The 25,199-nt window shown below is 43.8% G+C and overlaps 4 protein-coding genes across 14 annotated transcripts in view; 2 read left to right on the forward strand and 2 right to left on the reverse strand.

The window, feature by feature from the left end:
* B3gat (beta-1,3-glucuronyltransferase) lies at nucleotides 1–4,391 on the reverse strand. 4 transcript variants are annotated; one of them, XM_032601172.1, is made up of 5 exons: nucleotides 4,192–4,391; nucleotides 2,752–3,248; nucleotides 1,199–1,740; nucleotides 830–1,126; nucleotides 1–633 (listed from the first exon to the last, which is right to left on the reverse strand). In XM_032601172.1, the coding sequence occupies exons 2-5, from the start codon at nucleotides 2,978–2,980 to the stop codon at nucleotides 535–537; spliced, it is 1,167 nt and encodes a 388-aa protein (XP_032457063.1). In that variant the 5' UTR covers nucleotides 2,981–3,248; nucleotides 4,192–4,391; the 3' UTR covers nucleotides 1–534.
* LOC100123038 (ras-related protein Rab-32) lies at nucleotides 4,384–6,992 on the forward strand. Of its 2 annotated transcripts, none has more exons than XM_008217159.4 (7): nucleotides 4,384–5,351; nucleotides 5,439–5,678; nucleotides 5,953–5,985; nucleotides 6,077–6,173; nucleotides 6,245–6,301; nucleotides 6,394–6,638; nucleotides 6,703–6,992. In XM_008217159.4, the coding sequence occupies exons 2-7, from the start codon at nucleotides 5,573–5,575 to the stop codon at nucleotides 6,831–6,833; spliced, it is 669 nt and encodes a 222-aa protein (XP_008215381.1). In that variant the 5' UTR covers nucleotides 4,384–5,351; nucleotides 5,439–5,572; the 3' UTR covers nucleotides 6,834–6,992. The 2 variants fall into 2 exon arrangements, with proteins under 2 accessions (XP_008215381.1, XP_008215382.1); XM_008217160.4 differs by having other exon boundaries at nucleotides 4,384–5,324.
* Nucleotides 6,975–14,957, reverse strand: LOC100123050 (G-protein coupled receptor moody). 4 transcript variants are annotated; one of them, XR_004228407.2, is made up of 10 exons: nucleotides 14,523–14,957; nucleotides 10,981–11,057; nucleotides 10,434–10,574; nucleotides 10,177–10,347; nucleotides 9,950–10,077; nucleotides 9,722–9,875; nucleotides 9,277–9,485; nucleotides 8,712–8,894; nucleotides 8,123–8,197; nucleotides 6,979–7,710 (listed from the first exon to the last, which is right to left on the reverse strand). XR_004228407.2 is itself a non-coding variant. In XM_001606606.5 (9 exons), the coding sequence occupies exons 2-9, from the start codon at nucleotides 11,055–11,057 to the stop codon at nucleotides 7,619–7,621; spliced, it is 1,155 nt and encodes a 384-aa protein (XP_001606656.2). In that variant the 5' UTR covers nucleotides 14,523–14,957; the 3' UTR covers nucleotides 6,979–7,618. The 4 variants fall into 4 exon arrangements, 1 of the variants encoding a protein (XP_001606656.2); XR_004228408.2 differs by having other exon boundaries at nucleotides 8,098–8,197; XR_001729727.3 differs by lacking the exon at nucleotides 8,123–8,197 and having other exon boundaries at nucleotides 6,975–7,710; nucleotides 8,594–8,894.
* Nucleotides 14,894–25,199, forward strand: part of LOC100123060 (G-protein coupled receptor moody) — a 24,191-nt gene continuing 13,885 nt past the window's right edge. For 2 of the 4 annotated variants that reach the window (XM_001606616.6, XM_031933740.2), the window contains exon 1: nucleotides 24,003–24,373. The gene's annotated coding sequence lies outside the window, so the exon portion shown is untranslated. Of the gene's footprint in view, nucleotides 15,199–24,002; nucleotides 24,374–25,199 lie in introns of those variants that run through there. The other 2 variants (XM_008217163.4, XM_016989870.3) reach the window with 2 other exon arrangements.

The raw sequence follows: 25,199 nt of genomic DNA on the forward strand, positions 1-25,199 counted from the left end.
TTACTTATTTTTTTCGCAATTTTACTCTTATCATCCTTTTATTATTATAAATAGATACAACAGAGCCTTACGCGTAATATGGCATTGGTGTGCAGAATTGATGAGGGGAATACGAGCCTGTCGTATTTCCGCTTTAGGACTTTTCAATGTCATTGCTTAAATACCATACACGCGCAAAGCGAGTACTTGCACACCTCTACCCAGCCTCGATAATAGTCCATGTTCATTTAGCCCCGCGAAGGGCGGCACTTTTATTATACACTTTTCGGGTCAAGTCCGGTGAAAAAATGCTTCTCTCTTCAAGAACAGTTCACGCCCCGTAGTTTTGACTCGGCGTCGACGTAAAAAGCAGCATGAGTCTTGAGTAAGCGTGGTTTCATTCTTGGCGAATGTGCTTTGGGAAAAAGAGATTTAAAAGTAACACTGGCACTGCGTGTAACCTACTAGATATGATATGGCAAATCTCAAAGACACAAACGCGCTCGATTGTGTAGTTAATTCCATCTTTAAAGAATTCGGACGGAATTACTTTTATCACACTTCGATTCCTTGGTTGGACGATTTTCCCTTTTTGATCAAGAGTGTTTCGGTATTCAGGACGGGAGGCTGTGTTCGCGTATGCCAAACGTATACCTGTAACGTGAAAAATTTATTTGAGTTGTGTGAGCAAAAGGAAGGTGTTTTGAATGTTGCCGGTACTTTAGGTAGGGTATTTAAACGTGAGTAGAAATTCTCTTTACCGACCGAAGGTTAGAAGCCAAATCTTTTTCAATAGTTTTTAGAAAGCACTGCGAAAAATTCAATGATACAAAATAAGTATTGATTTTACCTTGGAGCAGCCATCAGCCAGTCCTTCTAGTTCATCTCTATGGGTGACTTGTTTGAGAATCTCGCTCTCTTGAAAGCCGCTTTGAATCTCATATGCAAACAATGCATCCTTCTTCTCCAAAATAACTTTCAAATTGATTCCAAATCCAGCCATGTCAATGGGGAATGGCCTGTCGGGTTTCCATACAGCATTGAAGCCTGTCACCTTGCCTGTTGCTTTGTCACAGATGGGCCTTTCAACCATTAGGCCACCAACAAGACCTACTGGCCATACACCAACTCTCTTTACCTTTGCTATCTACAATCACACGAGTTGAAATCAGTATCTGTATTAACAAACAGCTTAGTCAAATATTGCACCTGAGCTTACCTCTTTGAACAAAAATCGAGAATATGTGTTGTCATCATCAGCAAAGTAGATAACACCGTTGTGGCTTTCGTTGAGATTATTCCTGATCCACCTGAGAGCAGCGTTCCTCTGCTCCACTCCCCTGGGCTTTTTCCAGTTTGGATCATTTTTCCCAAGCTTGTAGTGCGGTGGCGTAGGTGCATTAATGTGTGTATAAGTAAGGCCGCTCGAAGCAAGCAGATTAGTAACTAATGGAGTCTTTTTAATAGAATCCTCTACGACTATCCAATGGAAATTTGGTACGAGCAGAAAAGTTTGTGACAATCTTGTGAGTTCAGCTTTCTGTACAGGCCTTGTAAATGTGGGTGTTATTGCGTAAATAGTAGGGCCATCGTTTGGCTTTCCTATTTCGTTGTACTCTGTCACAGCATCACATATCTTTGCACTGGTGGGCATCGGCATGTGCACCGGTTCATTTATATTTTTGCAGGCAACCGATGCAGCCCTTATTGCTTCTAAAGAATCCCTGGTCATTCTGCATAGTTCTTCCTGAGCCTTGCAATCTGAAATGAAAATTCAGCGTGTTAGAAACAGACAGAATTTGAGATGCTCATTGATATCATTAAAAAGAGTTATTTTTGAACACATACTTAGATAGTGTGCTCAAGGACGTGGATGATTAACGTAAAAAGTGAAAGTGAAACCAAAGTAAATGTTCTTAGGCTGCCTGCGTCAATGTTCATTCGAGAGAAAATTGAAAAAAAAATTTTCTGAACAGTTATAATTAAACGCGTGTGAAAACAGAAAATACCAGACTGACAAGTGCACTAAAGTCACTCCGTCAAGTGAATCCATTCAGGCTGGTCAAAAAATTTTAAAACAAAAAAATCCGCTCGAATTTCCGTCTAACCTGTAAAGCGATAGGCCAGCAGTAAAGAAGAGGCAATCAGCAAATCGAACAAGAACGGCAGGAAATCGTTGAATAACATCTGGCCTAAGCAATTTCCAGCTTGTAATGAATCACTGCGAACGTAAGCTTTTCTCTCTCTCTCTCTCTCTCTCTCGGATTCTTTCGCAAGATCGCCTCGAGTACAGCGGCGGTAAAGGCACTTGAGGACGTAAGTATTTAGACGAAAAAAACGACGCGTACAAAAAAAGTAGAGAGATGAAGATTTACAATAGGAAAGGCCGCATCGGAGAGTGGCAGACGATACACTTGACGTTAGGTAAGCGTGTATTCGTATTCGGAGTAGTCGCGCCTCTTGCGCCAGCCCGTTGCAATTGAGTATCTGCGGCGCGCATAACTGCGGTCCGGCGAAAATAATCGAAAGACGAGTACACGCACAGTCCGATATACGGGCGAAATGATGCATTAACACGGGTGAGTAATAAGTGCATATAAGCAACGGGAGCAGTCGATGTGCAGCGGCAGAGGTAGCGCCATTAGGTATACATAGAGGGAGTGGATGGCCGCGCGCGCGCGAGGGTGGGTAAAAATCGAAGGGTGCGAGAACGAGACAGCTATAGATATATATTATAAATATATATATTTATATATACACATATATACTCACTGTTGTAGCTCTGATAGATGACGAAGAGGAATCCGAGAACGAGTATGGTCCTGCTTAGGCACATGAGGTAGAGCGGCCTGAAACAGCTACGGCCGGTCTTGTACATCATGCTACTGGAGGATGAGCCGCCGTGATGCTCAATGCTGCGCGCCAAGCTGCTCTCCTTCATCCTCTGCAGTAGTCTGGCCTGGTCGCCGCTCTCGCCGCCGAAGCCGCTAGCGTACGCCATAGTGCTGCCACGATGACGGCGACATGCCGACAGCCGACTCTCTGATCGTCGCTGCGCTCTGCGGCTCTAGTGTATAGTCTATAGGCTCTCTATAATGCTGCGCTATGCGCGAGTCTTGTGTGCGCGGGACTCGATGCGCGATGTTATACACACTGATTTTTATATATGCTTGTGCGCGCGAGGATATATGTATATATACCTATACTTACACTTTCGAATATTTATATATATATTTCTTCGGGCTCGCGGCGCGCGAGCGTTTACTTATCTGCGAGAGGAGAAGAGATTCGACGATTAGATTGGACATGGAGATTTTGGCGTTAGATGTTTTTTTTTTTAACCGCGACTTTTCTTTCTGATTATACCGCGTGTACGATAATACACTTGCGTTAATTCGGAGGGGTGTTTATTGCCTGGTTGTCTTATTCACTCGCTAGATGGAGTCGCGTAATCCGCTGCGGATTCGGAAAAAGGAACGGAGCGACTTTCGAGTCATGTTTTAGGATCATTATTTTAATGTCGTTACAATGGGCTGTTCTAAAATTAGACTTTTTTTTGGAAAACACGACGAGCTACTCGGAAAGCTGCTAAATATCACGTCTATAAAGCGAAATCTGAGAAACGTCGGACAATCGTGTTCGGAAGCTTAAATTGTAATCTCCTAAGCATTGAAATCGAGCCGTGTGTATTCGCGCTGCGGCGGATGTAACGAAATTGATTCGCCAATTAAATATTAATAAGTATTCAAGCCGATGAAACGATCGATTTTTCATCAATCATTCGCTTCAATTGCTTATACTTGTCCGTAGGTCAGCGAAATTTATTACTTACAATTAGATTTCTATTCGTGAGAGCGTAAATCGATTTTATCGTTATTGTTCTAAATCGATAATGCGCATACGTATGTGTTTTGTATTATCTCGCGGCTATCAAAATAAAATTGTCGGGACCGAAGATTGTTGAGGTATTCGATAGATATTGTCGGTTTGCAGAAAAACAAATCTAAACTCGGCATAAAAAAAGTGTAGATAGAACGTTGCGCTGCGAAACCAAAACTCTCTCTCTCTCTCCACAGTACCGTATTTTCCATATAACACAATCCGAGAAGACACACACCGAAGCGTCCGGCGCGAGAGAAATCACGCGGAACTGGAAGTCCGCCCGCGATAAACCCGATAAGACCGAAAACCTACCGAGAATGTCGCACTTACTGTCTCGCCTCTCTCCAACGCCCGTGATCATCACCCCCGGTCATTTACACTTACGCTTGAAAAACTCGCACACTGCACACTTCATAATCCATCACACCTATCGATCCCTCCCACTCTTCCTCCACTCGTAAACTCTTTCCGATACGAAGCAAAGCCTTCTTACCTTCGTCGCGACGACGACGATGCAGTAAAATAGTGCTGATGCCGCAGTGACTATTATACTATATATGCGTGTGCAGCACAGAGAGGGAACGAGAGCTGATGCTGCAGCGCCGGGCACGCACGCGCTCTTCTCTTATCAGCTGATACCTGGCCGCTGCGAATTGCCGCGGAAACTCATTATCGCTATTCCATCGCAATACACGCGTATAATTGCGATTCTTAATAGAGACGTCGCGTCGATCAGCTGGAGTTGAAGCTCGCGATGTGTGTACCGAAGCTCCGGCTGTGCGATAAGATATAGGATGAGATAACGAGTTGTTGCACTTTTTATGTCCTGACCCATATGTACACATTGTGCTAACTCGCACACGAGAATCGATCATGTTTATACGGCGCTGGAAAATTGCCCGGTGATTAGCGTGAGCGAGCGAGAGAGGCTTTTACGCGTAATTGCACGCTTGTCGCTCGAGTTTATGTTATCTAGGGCCAGATGAGAAAAGGACATGCATTTTGTTTGGAATTAATGTTCGCGTGCTCGCACGTAGTTTCCAAGCTGGGAAGCATTGATTTCGCACTTTATTCATAAATTCATTGAGGAGAAGTCGGTGTCGAAGATCTCTGCAAGCGAATTTACCTACAGAGGGTATGGTCGGGGAATCCCCGGAATCCTTCGAGCTCTCCGGCAGATGTCAGCACCGACTCAGAAGCCACTCGCCTAATCAGAGGGTTTCCCGCGTGCGTTTATCAGCCCTCTCGCGTGCAGTATAGCTCGTTAAAAGTCTCGTGTTTCCTGATCGCGGTGTAATCGTGAGCCTCGAGAAACTTTATACGAGCATTGCCGTGATAAGCCGAAAGTGCGGCTTTCGAATTTTCAAATCGTATCGTGCAAGTGTTGTCTGCCATGCCTACACCGGAATTTCGCGTGATTTGAATTTTCTCCGAGTGTCCGAGTGGTACCGATTTTTTCGAACGTGCGTGAGAAAATCGATTTTCAATAAGTATACAAATTACATAATCAATCGAACAGCTGACTAAGCATAGATATTTTATCCGAAAATACGTACACGTCGTATCTCCATGTTTAGAGAGAGAGAATGACACAACGGCTGCCGGTACAATCTCGATAAGCTACATTAGCGATCGAATCGTACCGAGCTCTCGATTCGGGAAAGGTGTAATCATCGCGCAACGTACGTACATTGAAGAAATCGGAGAAAAGATGGCCGGGCGAAAAATCGTGCGTCGAGACTCAGACGCGGTTTTCCAACACTTCGGGCAGAAGGAGCTGCTCTTCAAAATTCTCGTCATCGGCGATTACGGAGTCGGTGAGTCGAACAGCGTGTATGTGTGTGTGTGTGTGTGTGGATATTGATGACAGAACGTAGAAAAAGAACGGCGAAGGGAGCCGAGAAGATAAGCGCCGTGATAAGACGACGATACTCGTCGTTGCAGTAAGTCGGTCGGATGAATAGTGTGTATTTATAAGGAGACTCGTGTTGTGATATAAATATAACGTGTTTTTCGGAATCGTATACGACGTGTAACTTATTTGCGTACATTTTTCAAAAGCTAATGACTTGTGAAACCGATTTGTTGCAGGTAAAACCGCTATCGTCAGGCGATACACCGAAGGTATAGCTCTCGACTTGGCTTATTTTTCAATGCAGTAATCGATAATTCTTTGATAACAATTAAGCGGGGCTCTTATCCGATCTTTCCGCAGGAAAATTTTCTTCGAACTACAAAATCACGATCGGCGCCGATTTCGCCATCAAGAACCTCGACTGGGACTCGCAGACGAAGATCAAGCTCCAGCTATGGTACGAGAAAAATAAAAACTATGTAATTGCCACTTAGCATAATCCCCACTTGATTGTACGTTTGATTTCAGGGATATCGCCGGCCACGAGAGGTTCGGCTACATGACGAGAGTGTACTACAAATACGCGTAAATATGACCCAAATTTTGACTGTACGATTCATCAGCAGCGAGTGAGCCGAGCCCCGATTAGCCCTGATAAAAATCTGACACCGTTTCAGGGTAGCCGCGGCCTTGGTCTTTGACATATCGAGGGTCGCCACCTTCCAGTCGGTCAAAAAGTGGCTCGGCGATCTGAGGGAGAAGGTGACGCTGCCCGACGGATCCAAGATACCGATCGTACTGTTGGCCAACAAGTGCGACATCAACCAGGCAGCGGTACCCAATGAACAAATCATCAAGTTCTGCAAGGAGAACGATATCGGCTCGTGGTTCGTTACCTCGGCCAAGGAGAACCTCAATATAGGTGAGTTATTGCACATTGTTTTAATCGTGGGACTGTCGTAACAGAGATATGTCTATTGTTTCAGACGAGGCGATGCACTATCTAGTCGGAAACGTCCTCAAGTCGAAGATCAACGAGGAAATACGAGAGTCGATCAAGCTGAGGGATACTCCGCTGCTGCGGGACAAACAGACTTGTTGCAGAACTTTTACATGATCGTAGATAGAACACTTGTTAAACTATTTTTAACTATATTACGTTTGTTTCATTTTCTCCGCTAGTTCTTGCACAAAATCCTTGTGGATCGTGTGTTAATTTCACTTTTCGTATTTTTGTACAATAAACAGTAAACGATGGTTTATACTGTAAATCGTATAACGGACTTTATTGCTTCTCATATTTATATATAACAATTTCAACAATCGTATCTTTAATATCATAGCGTTATAATCGACTTGCGTATAGTAATAAGCTCCGGTATAATAGTATAATAATAACTTGTTCGCGTTTATCGTCTACATAATATGGATCGTATAAATATATAGCAGCCATAGTGCGCGTCTTCCTATACAAATACATAAACTTTAATATTATATTTACAAGATATATAGTTATAAAAATACGTTCGCGTCTCTCTTTGGTCGTGCAATCGTTAGTCGCTTTTGTACAGAGATAATAGTAACAAAATTACGCGCACGTGTACAAATATCAATCCCGACGAGGAGTCGCGTGTATGTATCAGTCATCGGAACATCATTCGATCTTTTAAAAAATATCTACAATAAAATATAGTAACGTTTATAATACAGATCTCGTTTTTCTTCGCGTCAATTCGGCAGTCAACAAGATCTCTCCTTTTTTTTTTCAATAAATAACTACACGGTTTCGAGCGAATTCGTATCACTTGACCACACGAATTTATATGTATACGAGAAATTCGTTTTCTTGGCCCCCTTGTTCCTTCCTTGATTGCGTTTTATATATACTCGTCTTCCGGCTCGTTAAAGATCGTCGTCGCGATGAACGTCCCTCACGGAATTCATGGCAATGGACACAGTCGAGACCATCGTCTTGCTGTAGTCTTTGGAGTAATCTAAAATGACAGAGAATCATCGGATTTTAGTCAAGAAGCTGTCGTCGATCTTTCGGAAAAGCTGATACTTTTTTTTTTTTTTGTTAAAACTCAATCGCCTAAATTTATGTTATGTAGTACTGATAGTAATCAAATATACGAGGTCTTTTGTACAAAAGATTCAACAACATGATTAGTGTGATTATGAGTAGTGTACTCTACAATGTTAATGGGCTGTTTTAGTAGTGTAAGTGTACACATGTGTTAAGTTTTATTATCAGCGCATGTTATGTTAAATTACACCCCCAAATCCAAAACTGTTAGATCGATTAGTCGAAGCTTATATTGTTAGGGAAAAAAAGGAGACGGAAATGCGTCTACCAAAAAGAAAAAAAAAACGCCACACACTTTTGCTTGAAAACATGCTACTCGCCTCTCGGTAACTGCGTTAGTACGTAGAAAATCGTGACACACGTGTGTGCAATTGTTTAGCTCGGTTCGGCCAGTCCTGGAAAAAAATCCGTGATAGAAGGGCAGAGAAGAACCTGATAAAAAGTATCCCGCGCGAATAACACGTTCGTCACCAAAACCACTTTTATAGCGTATACGTATGCGAAAATTAAAGTTAATCACAGCATCCTCGTAACTTACGATTTCCCAATTCCCAGAACGAAGAACCTATACAGCGACCCGCGATAAAAAAAAAAAGGAGAAAGAAGTCATCGCGATCCGATCGCTCCCAAGACGGCAGTAGATCGAGAATCGCGTGGGCGTGGATTATATCGCCGGTAAATTAGACAATGTTACGTACGTATATACAAGGAAAGTGAGAAGAGAGAAGCGTGTGTATACGGATAGAGAGAGAGAGAGAGAGAGAGAGAGAGAGTAGCCCTTAGCGACTTACACGAAGAGAAAAAAGCGTAGAGTTGCGGCTCGCGGTCGGGATTCGTACGCGTTCGACCCGTTCGCTTGCGCGGCTCGCGGTCAGAGTTTGGTGACCGTAACGAGCTGCTGGTCGTTACCTTGATGGCCGAAGTTGTTCTGGCCCGGGGCGCTGCTACCGTGGGGTGTCAGCGTAGCCCTTATCCTCGAGCAGCTTATCACGCCCGCGTAAGCCTGACGGTACTGCTTGTTCATTATCACGTAGATTATCGGGTTCACGCACGAGGCGAAGTACAGCAGGAGGTAGCCCAGCACGTGGAACGCTGTGGATATGAATATGTTTTTTATTGAAAAAATTTTCATAAAGCTGACGTATCAAAATCGCTTGACTCATTTTTCTCGTTAAAAAAGCGGCTGGTTACGGTTACGTAAAGCCGACTTTATCAGACTATTGTTTCCAGCGTTGATATTTTAATGGCATTCTCGCGAAAACCCGTATACGTATACGTAGATTGAGAGAATTCTAGAAGCGCGCAAACAGCGACTGGAGTCTAAAAAAAAAACAACGCTAAGATTCATCTTCATCCTTGCCTCGCGGCGATGCGTCAGTCAATTAAAAAACAGACAAAGCCATTACGAATTCTCCTCCGATATCATCACTCGCCTATGCTTGTAAACTCTTATAGAGCAAGAACAACAACTCACCAGGATGTCGTACTTCCGGATCGGCGACCTTGACGATCGTGATCGGTAAGTAGCAGGCGACGAATCCGAGGAAGATCGCGAGGACCATTTTGGTGATCCTCCACTCGCTCCTCCGCTGCTTAATCTCTCGGGTGTCCCTACCGGGGGTGTGGGGTGACTTGATATTCGGCGGCGGTGGCGCCGTGTGCTTCCGCATTCTCGACTCCGACCTATGAAATTTTCGAATTCACCGAGTCATTGTATTATTTATCGGCTGTGCGGGGATGAGGAACGGGGAAGTGTCAGCGCGTTTAATTTAATTGTTTTTTTTTTTTTCCTCTTTTCATTTTTCATCCGCAGAGAAACCGGTTGATTTTTTAAAGCCACTTCCGCCACTACATTAGTATATGTATATATAAGCGTGCTGACGCGCAAAAATAATTGGAAAGGAGATAAGTTTACTCACTTGTGGACAACCCAGAAAATCTTGGTGTAACATCCCACGATGACTATACACGGAATGACGAATCCAGTGACGAAGAGGAAAGTCTTGGATGTCCGTCCATTGGCATCTCTCACGATCGAGCAGGTCTCGAGGTTCGAGTCGTAGTCGAATTTACCTGTGTGGACAGGCGTATTAGACGTTATGGCTCATCGTCGTTCGAGCGCTGATAAAAAAAAAAAAAGCAATTACCCCAAGATCCAACGAGAGTCGGGACCTGCATCCCGTAGGAGAAGAGCCAGCAGAAGATGATCATCAGGGCGATCCAGTGCTTCTTGTAGACTCGAGCGTAGATCCCGTGATGGGCGATCATGATGTACCTGTGACGCGTGTCAGTAGGCGGTATGTATGTATACATCGTAATAGAGACGAGGGATGAAAAAAAAAAAAAACAACAACAACAACGAAAATGTTATTACCTGTTTATCGTGATGGCGCCGACGGAGAGCAAACTGACCCCGACGTTTCCGTATCTGAGGAAAGGCACCAGTGCGCAGAGAAAGCGAACGTCAGCCCAGCTCGCGTCGATAAATCTGATCGAGTCGAAGGGCAGCACCAGAAGGCAGAAAATGAAATCCGCGACGCACAGGCTATGGAGAGGGAAAGATCGATCTTTATTTATTGCCGTTACATTCATTGCGAAAAAAAAAAATAAATAAAATTGTATAAGATGTACCTTATGATAAAGGCGGCGGCGACGTTGCGCACTTTCGGGTACTTGAGCAGGGCGATGATCGTGAGCAAATTTCCCAAAAGCCCGACGATCATGATGAGGATGGCGATCGTCGCCGCGAAGTTCCTCAGCGGCCTCGAGAACCTGCGCAGAGAGTAGAAAAATGCCGGCTCGTTTAGTGCAATTTCTCACTCGGAGCTTACTATAGCGCGCAGAGGCTATATACACACGCCCGTAATTGAGCCGCTTTATAGTTGACACATTGACCGAAATTTAGCGAGCATAAGCGGTGCGATTGCTACCGCGGCTCGACGAGCGTTCTCATAGAGAACTTCTTTTGATGACTTTTGCAAACGAATATAACAAGCGAAATGAGTCGTCGGTAAAAGTGACAAATCAAAAAATAAGTCAAACACAGCCATAGGTTCATTGACTCGCGCGCGCGCGAGCAAACTCCCGAGACAATTAACTTTCTCAGCGGCGATCGGAAAGCCAAAAATATACATCATCCGGCGTGTCAAGCTCGAGAAATAAATGGTATATAAGCAACCTCGAGAGATCCTCGTCGATGGCAAGTCCGTGGCTGGTTCCGGGCATCTGGGCCGCCAGCTGATCCTCCGTCGCCATCTGAAATGACATCGAGAGACGGAGACTTGAGTATCTCCTACATATACCCTCTTCCGGCTTCTTCTCTTCATATTTTTTTCTCCCATACGTACGCCCTTTTCGTTATTTTTTTTTTTTTTTATCTCCGCAGAAGAGCCGCGCGCGATCGAGCGTGATAAGTCTGCTGCTGGACCTTACCGCGAGACATTCGTCATTCGCTTCTGTTCTTCGTTATATACAATGTATAGCTATAGGTATATAGGGTGTCGGAGTCGGAGATCGGATTCGCGCGAGAGCAGTGTATCATATCTCTCTCGGTCCGGAAATTGTTTTTCCCTTCGCTGAGCCAGCGATATCTCCCGATTAGCCTATTGTGTGTGTGTGTGTGTGTGTGTGTTTTATCTCTCGTGAGACGAAGGTGCGAGTTTATACCCGCTTCGAATTATTCAATTTCGCAGAGAGGAAGCTTCCAATGAGCTTTGTTTCAGAAATGCAACAAAATATAATTTCTCGCTCTTTTGTTCTGTGTCTCGCTGCAGACTCGGGGGGGTAATAAAATAATTAGCCCTAATAAGAGCGAGAGGCAGACGACGACGCGGAGGAGAATGAAAGCCCAAAGACGCGGACGATTCGGCGTAATTATAGGCTCGTTGAAAAATAGCGTCGGGCGAGCTTCCTCTCCCGAGATTCGGCTTTTATCAGCTCTTTTTAAAAGGCCATAGGCGACAAGAGAGCGTCAATACGTATAAGTGAGCAGCGAAAGATTTCCTAGAAACGGCTCTCTCTCTCTCTCTCTCACTGCTTTGATCTTCGATTCGACTCGCGCATTTATTATTTTGTTTTAAATTTTCGCACGAAAGAACAATATTTGCGGTATCCCCCTTGGCAAAGCTATTTATACAACGTGGTGATCGGTTCGCGCGCGAAATTGAAAAGCGACGCTTTATTAATTACAGTATATAGCTGCGGCGATTCATAACGCGTTATCGAACGTTTCATTAATAACAATAATGCTGTGCGAGCTACGCGCGCACTTCTATATCTCGGCTCTCGCTTTTTTGGCGTCTGCGGAGCTTTTGACGCGCGTCGGCGTGATTTACGCGGCGCGACATATGTGTGTGCGTGTAAGTATATAATTAAGCGAATCGCGGGCTAGAGAGAGAGAGAGAGAGAGAGAGATTGCACTTGAAGACGCGCTCGGCATAGCAGATATTATAGTGCAAATATACGTAGAGGTGTGATTTTGAATATTTTTGGCCTTAATGCGTCGTCGGGAGAGAAATCGAGTAGTTTACTCATCCGCTTAATTAGGCGTCGTTAAGCGGCTGATTCAGTCGCGGCTTTGAATTAATAAGCCTCGTACGATGCGTTCGTGAGGACGAGGAGAAATGAATTTAAAATCGCGCCGATTGATGAGGAATCTAGAATTTAAGCATCGTTTTTGCTTAAAAAAAAAGCCGATTTTCCCCCTAGAACGGAAACAACAACTGCTGTTTACTCGTCACGACGTCCTGTGTGCGCCCCGCAGCACACGTGCAGCGCTTCTCGAAAAAGGACCTCCCGAATCTCTCGTAACACTAGAGTGAGGGACCCTCATACACACACACGCACACACACGCGCACACATAACGTATAGGGGTGTCTCTCGCTCGAACAGTGGATATTTCGTACGAACTGGGGTTAAGCAGCGGTGCATTAACCTCGATTGAGCTTAACTGGGAAAAATTGAACGGGGCCCTGCGCTTAACTTCTTTCTCTCGGGCTATGCGCGCGCGCGCACGTCATATCGTCGAGAGTGTGTGCGCGTTGCTGTATGTTTCAATTCGAACGCCGGACAATTAAGCGGCAGCGCGCGAGTTAACGATCTGCCACCGCATACGATGCTGTGCTACGCGTCGTTTCTTTATTTAATGAGAGAGATGCGTTTGACGGCTACTCGGTTCCGGAAGACCGGGGATACTTTATTACCGAGAATTACTGCTGCTGCGCATATGCAGATATTATACGAGTATATATTTTTATTCGCTGGTGGCGAGTCAGCGCGACGTAATTTCGTCGGACGATTATCAACTGCTTGTATGTTATTATTTAAGGATGTCAGTGTAGGGATATTATTATAATCCGAAAATTACTGCACGTTCGTTCCGCGAATTATAAGCCCCACCCGGTAAATTTGCTATTCCAAGTGTGACTGTATACACACACACCTATATAATCCCCGGCGTGTCGAAGCACGTGCGCGAATCCGCACAGCTAAGTATTTACATATACACACAGTCAGCCGATTTTTCTCGGTCAACGAGAATTCCGCGCTGACGTCACTCTTTCTCTCTCTCTCTCTCTCTCGTATAGAGCTAATCGCGACGTATACAGCACGTAATGGCAACGCGAACGAGTGACTCAACTCGCGATGAGCTGGTGGAAGTGAAAGCTTGGGACACCTGGAAAAACGAATCCGGGAATACGGGACATTCTGTACCCGATGTCGGAGACAAAAGCATCCACCCACGCGTTAGATACGTTTTCGGCGATCGTATCGCGGAACGATAACGCTTAACACAAAGCGTATAATATAATAGCTTAGAAAGTAAGCGGAAGTGCATTGCGCCCACCTTGACTCTCTGCGCGAATTCCGCTCAACTGCGCACTGGACGAAATATCGTTATCGCGCCACGCGTATACTCTATTATTAAGCTTCTAAAATCGGAGATAAGCCGCCGATAAAATTCAACGATGATCGCTCGCTTTCCCGGAAAATTTATACGCCCCGAAACGACTCCCTATATCCACACTATAATCCGGTAAAACAATCAACTCTCCTTCTACATAAGCGATAAAATTGGGCAGACGTTCGAAAAAAAGAGTCCCACGCACACTTGCAGATAATAAAAGCCTCCGTTTTTCATCCCACCTAAAAAAGACATTTCAGCCGATAATCGCCCCGCAATTGGTCAAAAGTGAGAGAGAGAGAGAGAGAGAGCGATTTTAATCTAATCTCATTTCACACACTTGCCCGATCGTTCGGAATGCTAGCGTTAGTATGTGCGTGTGTGTGTGTGTGTGTGTGTGTGTGTGTGTGTGTGTACTCAACTTAAACGCGCATCGAATCGGTATGGAGAAAACGCACAGCGCGCACTTTATACTCCTATACTCGTAATCAATTAGCGCACACGATTTTCGCGTTATCTCCCCTCGCTCGCGCGCATCCATCAGACTTTTCGTCGGGAAAAGAAAAACACGAGGAACTATATATTATTCACTAGCAGCGATGCATCAACGCACGCCCCGTCTCTCGGGGGGTAGTGGGTTATATACTGCAGCGTCTCTCTCTCTCTCTCTCTCTCTCTCTTTCTCTCTTACTCTCCAACACGTGTGTTACGCGCGCAGCAGTGGTCCTCTTTTTCTTTTTTCCTCTACTCCCTGATGTGTCCATTCGTTCATTACACAGACGCCAGGATATTCTATATTATATCGTAAAATACGAACCTCGAGAGATACCGATTGTTCGTTGCCGATCAAGACTGAGCCATCAGTCCCTGGGACACTCTAGTAACTCTTCGCTCTTGAATTTCCAGCGAATCACTCCTACGTCATCGGCACTGTGAAATCCTCGCGCACCACAACCCGAAACGCGAGATCCGGCAGCACAATGCAGGGAAATCCAAGATCCGGCACAAGTTCACCAGGCTGATGTCAGAGCGCACTCGTCCCACACACCTACACACCAACTTCCTTCTTCTTCTTCTGGGGACAGCCGCCTGTGCAGCGGACTGTTCTGTCAAAAGCCGCGCGCGTTAGTGAGCGAGACTGTGCTGTGCAGCTCGGTCTGAGCAGCGGCTCAATGCTGCAGCGGAGTGGGGACCGCAAAGAGAACCGGCGAGACCACGCGGCCGACCTTCTGTCGTTTTCTCTTAACGTTGCTCTCTCTATGTGTGTGTGTGTGTGTGTGTCTTGTATAGAGGAGTGGGACCGACTACTCGTCATCGACGAGAAGAGCCTTGCCGGCGTAGACGACTTACCTGTTCTCTGAGAGAAGGAGGTTTTTGTTTTAGCCGCCGCGAGTCTGTTGCGCAATGCTGCATCGCGGGATTTTTTTCTTCGCAACATTTTCCAATAGCGACGATGGGAGTAGCCGTGTGAGAATCGAGAATCGAGACTGCGGGTGAGTTCGCTTCTTTTTCACACGCGGTTATCTAATATAAAAATAGCCGCCTAATCGCGAGAGCGACGACTTCCCGCGCGAAAAAAAAAAAGGAGCGCGTTTCGATTAGCGTCGTTCGAATAGAAAAAAAAAAAGAAGCTTTTTCCAATTCCAGCTTCCGTTTCCAGCCGGATATCCATTTACGCAAAAAGTTTTGCGCAACGAGAGTAGATTTATAGTAGGCGTCTCGCGCGCGACCGGTCTTTTTTTTCATCCGTATATATAATACACACAGTGTGTGTGTGTGTGGTGTTGTCTCCTACGCACGCGGCCGCAGAGTAAACACACGGAACGCGTTGCATTTTTCTATTGACCTTTTTAGAGCGCAGAGAGCTGCAGCTGCCTTTTGTTATCTCTCGCTCCGAGGCGTGCAATTACGAAACTTGATTATCGTGGGACTTCTTATTGCGTAATTTTCCTCGATGCGGAGAGAGGATGAATTTATGCGTTTGTGTTACTCTCGATATTATGAGCTTATACAGTGTTTCGTGTATAGTGGATCGCTCTATGACATCGATAGATAAGACTGTGCTGGGGGAGAGGAAGTGTAGTTATATTGGAAAAAGCCGGATGCAAATCATACTTTTATTTATTTATTATCGATGGGTCATTCTTTTGCTTCCGCCTAGAGGAAGCTTTGTAATAGTAAAATTTTCAGTTTCTTCAAAACTTCTAGCAAATACTTTTTAGTGTGTTAGAAGTTCAAATCAAGTGTTTTTCGAAAATGTCCGTATGCATGTGTATGTATAGCGTAATATTTCTGAAATTACTACTTCAATATCAATAAAATTTGACATAAATATATATTTTTGGATTCTGAATTCGGGAAAAACATATTTTTTTAATGGCCATAAAAAACACTATTTTGCGTTTTTTTTTCAATCATCCCATTGTTACAAACAATTCAGCTATAATGCATTTGAAAGAGAATAAAATTACCTACTTTTCCTCGTTTGGTGCAGATAAAACGTATGTTCGGCAGGTAAAATGAAAAAGGTGATTTTTTTTTGTAAATTCATATCTCTGAAACTAAACGTCATAACCTCGCGAAAAAAATGATCTCAATGGGTCAAGCTATACCCCATTAAAATTTCAAGTGATTTGACTACTTATTTTTTCAGTAATAAATCGAAAACTGAAAAAAAAAGAGTTTTTTTGTGCCTCGATTACGGACGCAAAAAGGCCTTATTGCACTTGAGATTTCGGGAAAAAGTAGATATTTTATGTGTTTTGGCTAAGTTTATTGCACAGCTTTCAAATGGTTCGTAAGATATCAAGGTTTCATTTTTTTTTTTGAAAATTTTTTGATTTCTTATATCTCTAAAACAATGTAGTCAAATGCTTCAAAATTTTATTTGGTGATTCACTATAAAAAAAGCTATCTGCTGTTAAAATTTTCAACGATTCAAGCGGTTTTCAACCAAAGAGCTAAAATGTAAAAATCGTTTTCTTGAAAATTGCGCGAGCGACCTATCTAATGAATAACCTGCTGTTTTGATGGTTAGATTGGTTAGGAACACATGTAAACATGCCTGAATTTCTGTGAAAAAAAAAAATTGACGACAGTGTTCGTATTCTATAATAAGAAAACAAAGGGGTCTGCAAACTTTTGGACAATGAACTATCCAAAACTTTTATAAAATTGTGTATCAAAAATCGCCTCGTACACTAGCAAGCAGATATATAGATATATTAAAACAATATTTTATTTATTGGACTTATAAATTTAGTTGGAGGAAGCTACGTGCCAATGAATTGGCAGCGGTTGTTTTTTTTTTTTTTTTTTTTTTTTTCAAACTTCGAGAGTAGGTGAAAAAGCGAGATATCGGCTCCACCTGTCGGTCGTGCGCGCACAGGATTTACGGCCGGCGATAAGCCGGAAAGGTGGAAAGCTTGTCGAACTCTAATCAGCGGAGAGTAAATATTCTTTTTTATCTCATCCCATGCGCGTTGCACAAACGCCGCGAAAGAGAGAACAAAAAAAGAAAATCTAAAATTTCCACAACGTATTGTCCTCTCTCAACTTATATAGCTGTGTTATTAAACGCCCGCGAAACTGAACTTTGCTTTCGCGCTGCATGACAACAATGCGAGGCAAATATTTTCACCGCACAATGCCCTCCTGGTCGTTAGCGTATCGCATATACAGTCCCACACACACACACACACACGCGTCTGCGCATAGAGAGCCGATTCGTCATAGTTATGCGCGGAACAACGGGATCACCGAAATACTCAGCGAACCTTTCGAAAGTCTGAATCAGCTGATGAATCAGCCAGGTGTTATTATACGCGCAGGTATATACAGGCTCGCATTCTCGACTTCTGTGTTTCTCTTATCGTCGAGATTGCAGTATAGCGCACGGAGAGTATTGCGCGCGACGAAATATTTTTCTGAGTGTATATAAGCGACCGGGCGCTTTAATGGCCGGAAGGACACTTTGGCCCCTTGCTGCTATACACCGGAATTCGATCTTTAGATTGTTTTTAAACGACGGCTTTTGGATTTACTGCCCTCCGAGGCTTACTCTCCTGCGCCTGTGTTTGTGTATAGCAAGTGTAAGAGAAAATTTTACGGTTAAATTGTTTGCTCTTGGCCGAGTAATTATTGCAGAGAGGGATGGGTGTGTAGGTATAACGGAAGGCGTTATTTGGAATGAGACGCCGCAGCCGGTGTGTGACCGGCGCCGTTTCGCAATTATGGTACAAATGGCTTCTCTGTATGTGTATACTCGTATTTAGCGAGGCAATTTTTCCTTAGGTGTTTAGCAACAGGTGCGATTGCCGTGATGACGGCATTCCTAGGGAATGAAAAAAAAAAAAAAAAAAAAAAAAAAAAGTTCTTCCGCGTTTCTCAAAATTACAATATATGTTAAATTTTTCAGGCCATCGCCATCTCTTCTAATTCCTTGAAAAATTAGCCGCCCACGCACATAAGCTTGGCCAATCGCCGATATAAGATCAATTTCTCATAAGAGAGATCGATATACCCGTCCGCTCCCAATTTCCTCACTCTCCCTCGTCTAATACACGAGGAATTACGTAATCAAAAAAAATCAGCGCCTAATAGGACACACAATTTAGCGCGTCCACAGCATCAGCTCTATATAAGCCAGTAGTATAGACAAAAGCTTCTCGCCCCCGTCCCTCTCTCTCTCTCACCATCTCGATTATTATGACTGCCTCGTTGCTCTATAATAATCGAGAGAGAGAGAGAGAGAGCGACTACAATATAGCTGCCGCTTTTTTCCCCCTTGGAAAAAATGTAGGCTGAAACCTTGATCGCTTTCCTTCCTTCCCATACTCTACACGAGCGATTACTCCCCCTCGCACACGGATACACGCACCTATGCACGTCTCTATAGACACGAAGCTGTCCGGTAACAAAACGTAATTATTTTTAAAAAGGATGTAGGGACGAAGTGCGCGCGCGAGAGAGAGAGAGAGAGCGACGATGAGCGTAAAATCAGCTACGGCCCACATCGCGCGCCCGTCGTCGAGTGTGCTTTCGATCGCGATTCCACCGGTTGTCGCAGAAGAGGAAGTGTATAACTTATTTTTAAAACTGAGCTGATGCATACTGTTTTCGTAGCTGAAAATTAGTAGGACGTGGATGTTTTTTTTTTATTTTAAATTAAGAGGAGAAATTTAAAAATAGTAGTCTACACAATTTCTCTAATGCAAACGCGGTTTACACACTGCATCAAGCAAAACACACAGAGAGAAGTCGTAAAAGCCGCGCAGTCGCGTCCATAGGGGCTGCAGTATGTCTGCCTGTGTGTGTGTGTATATATATATAATCAAGCTGCGCACAGTCGTCGAGAGGGCGCGAATGGAAGCGCCTCGTCGCCGAGTATTATTACATGCGCATGAGACACTTTTTTTCTAATACACACACGCGCGGCAGTCTCGCGCACGTGCGGACTTTTCATTTCGGAGACTCAGTCTCGCGTTGATTGTTTTCCTCGAGAGAGAAAAAAAAAAGAAGAAATTTAATGGAAATATACGTAACGATTTTCTTTCCCTGAATGCAGCGGAGATTCGCTGTATACGAGAGCCACTTTTCTCGTACTTTATTACCTTCTTGTTGAGGACGAGATGTGAGAGTGTATTTTCTCGTTGTGCATTTGCAGCGAACGGCACGGACGACTTGAAAATTGACGTCGTAAAGAGCCACAATCACGGCAGCGCCGAAGGCGGGATTATTACACGGAGAGAGAAAGAACTGTCTCTATGCGGCCCAAGCGATACGCGCACGCGTGCATTGTCGCACGCGACGACCACTTTACGAGTAGGTATAGAGACAGAGAGAGAGAGAGAGAGCTATAGATTCAGTGCTATTTGCGGTTTACTTGTTGAGATGTGACTTCGCGTTTGGAAACTGCGCGGTAATTGAGTTAATATTAATTAGAACGAATTGGTGCATACTCGAGCGAAAAGCTGCTTCGTAGAATTTCCACGTAATTCAAAGGTATCGATAAAGTTAAGGGTCGGAGTTGAAAATATTGTAAATTTTAAATTTGGCGCCTCTTCAGATAAGCAATCGATATAAGGCGTCCTTGTAAGCCTGACTTTTCAAAGAAGAAAACTTATAGGTAATTAAATAATAACAAAAACGTTCGAGCTAGTTTACACAACAAGGCTACTGCAGAAAAGTCTCTTCACACCTCGACCGCATCGGACCATTAATTCAGCCACCCCAAAAATAACATCCCCTCCTCTAAAGCACATGTTGCATTCTCTCCCCCGATATCCATACCACAGACAATTGGTCCCTCCAGCATCAGCAACCTTGACCGCGGACATAAATATGCTTCTCTTCTCCTCCGAAAAAAAAAAATTTTCTCGGTCCCATTCGCATACCTCCCCCGACTACTGTTTATCAGAGAATCGAGTCGTCGTCGTCGTCGTCGTCGTCGTCGGGGGCCAAGGAACGAAAAATTCGTCGCCCCTAGACGAGCTACGAGTGCTCGACCCCTTGGCACGTCTGGTTGCATCTCGCCCAGGGGACTACTGGCTATGATGCTTCTTATTTATACTTTTTTTTTTCTGCTCCCATTTATACTTACTTACCTTCGCCCGATCAAACGGAATTCGGCGCGTGGGTGTGCTGCTGCAGAGCTTTTATTTTTGGGGAATTTTCATTTTTTATTCAGCGACTGGCGCGTGCGCGCGTATACGTGGAGATCAGGGTGATGAAAGTTTATGGAGTTTCGGAGAGAAATGTGGGAATACCTGCGCCGAGGGCCTATCTCGCTGGGATAAGGCGTTTGCTTTTTCTCATGAGAGAAGGAGACAGAGAGAGAGATATTGTAGATAGGAGCAGATGCTTCGTAAATACAGTTAGTGTGGTGTAAAAAACGTAATCATGAGCGCCTTGCAAATTTCTTGTTTGCTTTTTCTTTGCTCCTCAGCCTGGATGATCATAGTTTAACCTAGTATAATTTTGAATTCTATGCTTGCGTCGGACGATATTTAAATTTTTTTGATTTGATCAATAAATTAATGTTCATGTAATTGCACCATATAGGAATGCTTTTTTGAACGTTAGTGTCCTTAATTATCAGTTATACTTTTGTGGCATGTTGGAGAACTATTGGTTTAATAACACACAAGCTCATACGGAAAATTGTACAAAACTATAGATTTTGAACAGCGCGCGTTGGGCGCCCTCTACCTCAAGGGCGTTTTGACTACCTGACTTGAACGCATGCGTACTGCACGAGCCAATCACGTAACGTCTATCTTGGCTTCACAACATCAAGTGATTATATGGGAAAAATACCTAGGTACAATTCGCTTAAAAATTATTATTATTTTCAACAGATGCCAATTTATTCAGACGGTCGGTACAAGCTTATTTAGCATGAAAATGATCATCCAAAACTGACTACCTACGCGTCATTTAATGGCTCTGCGCATGCGCAGATTTAACGAAGCATCCCTAGGTTTACCTTACTATACCTACTTTTTGAACTAATAACGGAGAAATTTCAAATCTGGCGCTGGATCTTAACATTTTTCCGAGAAGTAGCCTTTTGTCATTTAAGGATGAATGTTAGATACGCACCCATTACTACGTGTATACCTGATGCAGTCTAGGTTGACGAGGACTCCCTGTTAAAAATAAATACATATTTTTTGTATGTATCTTTAGTACGTACTAAAAACATGTAATTTGCCTGGTAATACGTATTAAAAATATGTACCGATTTGGGACTGACTATTTAAAATATATTAAATATAAAGTATCAGGGCTAGTCTGAAACGGCCATGCCGTTAACCCCTAGGCCCACATTGATATCCGCCCACTGTCTGGTGTTATTATAAAGCCATATCACCTTCCTTCTGGAGTTCAAGGTGCCTCAAATAGATGGCACTAACTTTTGGCGTTTATCCTTCGATCAGTGTAGGATAAGGATCAGTCTTCTTCTAAAATCAATAGAGTACACTTGCCAGACCTGAAACTTAGCTAGCAATGTACACTTGAACATCGATATACTCTATTCTTCTGCCTGGCACTGCTTGATGTAAGTGAAACCTCGACGGAACGTCCCAGAAGTCACAGTTACAAAGAGTTTTCAACCAAAATCAAAAGATAACTTCGCATCATCAGTGTTCTTCGAAGAAGAAGGATCACATCTTCAGCCAGACGGACCAGCAAAGAAAGCTATAGTGTACTACTGATTAGTCAGTTCAGAAGACAATTTCTCGATATGCGGTACGGAGAAGGCGAGGAGCCTGTTGACAAAACGACTCGAAAGGGAAACTACATCCGAATCATGACAATTCTCGAGGCAAAGAGAAACAAACCGATGTCCGAAGGAGTGGGTCTAGTAAAATACCGAGATAGTCCAAAACATTTGCAATATTACAAAGACTGCCAAGCCGAAGTGGCGCGAATCAAGAATAGTCCCCGGTTTAAAGACAGTCTGGTTAACTACTTCGATTTTTTATGGAAGCCGTTGAACGTACTGTCTGGTTACGTTAGAAATAAGAGTATTGCGACAGAGTTCGAAAACAACAATTACCGGAAGAGTTTTCCTCTTTTTAGCGACATTTTGCAGCAGAACTTCAGCACGGCGATCGAGAGAGAGAGATTAGTAGGAAAGGTATCTACTGTTTTGAGTGAGATTCTGCAGTTTGCTGGCCCAGAACACGAGGCTTTCGAGGTTATTTTCAGTTATTTAAGTCCCGATGACATAAATCGAATTATCGGCATGAATGATGATTCACAGCCTAGCAGGTGACGTGTTATATATGGAGAGAGCGTGCTTGCGAATGATAGACAATTTGAGGACCGGAAAAAGTTTTGTGTCATCTGTACAGGCGATGCACGTTCTTAGGAATAATTTTAATCTCAATTTCAGTTATGATATCACTCGGCTTATTCGAATAACTGAAGTATCAATGTAACACGTCAATCTTATGCTATTTACTATGTAAATAATTATTGTATAAACGCGCTTATACTCATATGCAGTGTGTACATTACACAATTACATATGCACCCAAGTATAAGTTTTCAAATAGTATTTTAATTTGTTAGAGACTTTCGATATTTCTGTCGAATTCCATGTAAAACTGAAGTCCAGGCCTGTGACCAGATAACCAGATGCACGCATAAGATTTATGGCCGACGATAAGCCGGAAAAGCAAACTCGGTGGTCTTTGGAGTGCTTTTTTGACAATATATACATTATTTTATACGAATAAACATTTATTAAAAATTCAAACCGAATGTGCTGTACAATATATTTTCAAACCTTTCTATATCTGCTAAACGAATACTACGTGTACATAGCATAATTATTGTGATTATCAATGGCGCCCACCGCAATCTTTTGCTTACTGCGCATGTGCCTACCAAAAAAGATGGTGGGGGAATTACCGTACGGTCTTAAAGTTAGAGCAACGGATATTCGAAACGTTAGTGTAACTGTTGAACAGAGGTAGGGCTGAGGATAACATAACCTTTATTCAGCGTAACAGCAAGCAAATCCTCCAGGTTGAGTAATTTTTACCATCCTAATCGAAAGTTAAAGTCGAATTCGCTAAGTAGTTTCATACTCGGTGCATCTCCCCTATTATGAATAATGAAATTAAAAAAAAATAAAAATATAATACTAACAATTTTTGTTTTTAATCATTAGTATTATTTTACACAACTTTTAATTAATATTCAATTCTTGCAAAACCTAAGAGTAAAACCATTTTCGCACTTCTCTACCATAAAGTCCTTTCAGCCGTCGTTTAATACGCAATTTAATAACAATTTTCGCTATTTCTTTTTGTAGCGATGCGATGAGGCATCACACTTAAACTTGTCTTCGTCATTCCTCGTAATAAGGATTACACTGACATATTTTACGATCCTCCTGAAACATACAACCACAGCTACGCATACGCTTCCGGGAATTATCTCACACCGGCTATATGCCCTCCAATAAAAAAAAAAAAATCTCCTCCTCGTTGAATCCTCTCTCAACGACCCAGACCCGCAGCGAAAGAACAGGAAAAAAAATTTCAATCATTGTCGCGATCCTTATTCGTTAAAAAAGTTTCCCCTGATTATTCTTTACAGTATATCCGTAGCAGACACAGTCCTCGGTTTAGCCTATATCTATAAATCGCACCGGCCAAATCCACGTCCCCCAAGGAGCCGCTTTCGCTCTCACGAAAGAAAATATGTATCCGAGGCGCAGGCGCAACCTTCCGGTCCAGAATCGCCGGCGGCTTGTATAGAGCGGCTCGCGGGCGATACCGCGCGCCAGTCGAGCGCCGCGGCTCGTTCGAAACGGAGAAACCACGCTCAACCCGGAGAGCTTGCAAGCACACGTGGACTCGCGCGTTTCACGGTGCGGCTTGAATTTTTCACCCTCGACACTTCTCTCATGGGGCAACGAGTCGAGTGGACTGGAGCTTCGTGGCGACGGAAATAATTAATAGAGAGAAATAATCGCGAACAACAAGTGAAGTCGGATAGTTTCGTTTAATATGTTCGCGCATCGAGGATCCGAGGATTCGTCGATAGCGAGTCACCGCCGTTCGGTGCCAAGAGTGCGAAAGCGACTCCGCGCGGAGAAATCAGCCGAACTGCCTCGAGACGCTGCCGAGCACACCGAGACGATTTAAGGTACGATTTTTTTTTTTGTTTCATTCCTCGCGTTTACATCGTGCCCTTAAAAAAGAGAAGCTCTTAATAAGAGCTTTTCTCAAAAGATTGAATACCCTGCGCTCGACGAGCCATAAATATAAGGCGGAAAAAAGGGAGGAAAAAAACAACGAAACTTCCCTTTATCCTCGAGTATTATCGCGGCGCGATGAGGACCGCCCCGAAAGAAAAAAGAAGAGGCCGAGAGAGAGAGAGAGAGAGAGAGAGAAAAAACAAGACCCCCAAGAGCGCCGTCGTCGTCCAGCAGCAGCACACCCCATCATAAACATCGGCTCGCGCATAAAGCACATCTGCCAATGAATATTCGTCTCACGTCCGGCGATATCAAGCTCACTTAGCCAACTGCATCGCGTCGCCCCGAAAACTTTCCAATCTTCGAGGGCAAATATTTATCCTTTCGCTCGCGCGCCAGAGTATGTGTGTGTGTGTGTGGGCACAAGGTGAGTATATACGGCGCGAACGAAGGGGAGCTTTCGCGCGCCTATATATATACATAAGCCCGTGAGATATCTTCGATTCTCGCGCGCGAGAGCGAAAGTGTATCGGGTAATTCGGCCCTATATGCCATAAAGCTCTCAGGGTGAGCTATAGCCGATGCGGATCGAAAGTTTCTTGTTGTTCGAGTGCTTGCATTTTTTTTTATCCGCAAGCGCGTACGATATGTTAATCGGTCGATCTCGAGTTTCCTAATTAGAGGGATACGCGATTCGTGCCTTATAATTTATGGCCGTGGAAAGGAAAATCGTGATGCGTCACAGATTGAGCCGGCAGATATATGGACTTGGGC

The sequence above is a fragment of the Nasonia vitripennis genome, chromosome 1 (assembly GCF_009193385.2).
Source record: "Nasonia vitripennis strain AsymCx chromosome 1, Nvit_psr_1.1, whole genome shotgun sequence".
Lineage (NCBI taxonomy): Eukaryota > Metazoa > Arthropoda > Insecta > Hymenoptera > Pteromalidae > Nasonia > Nasonia vitripennis.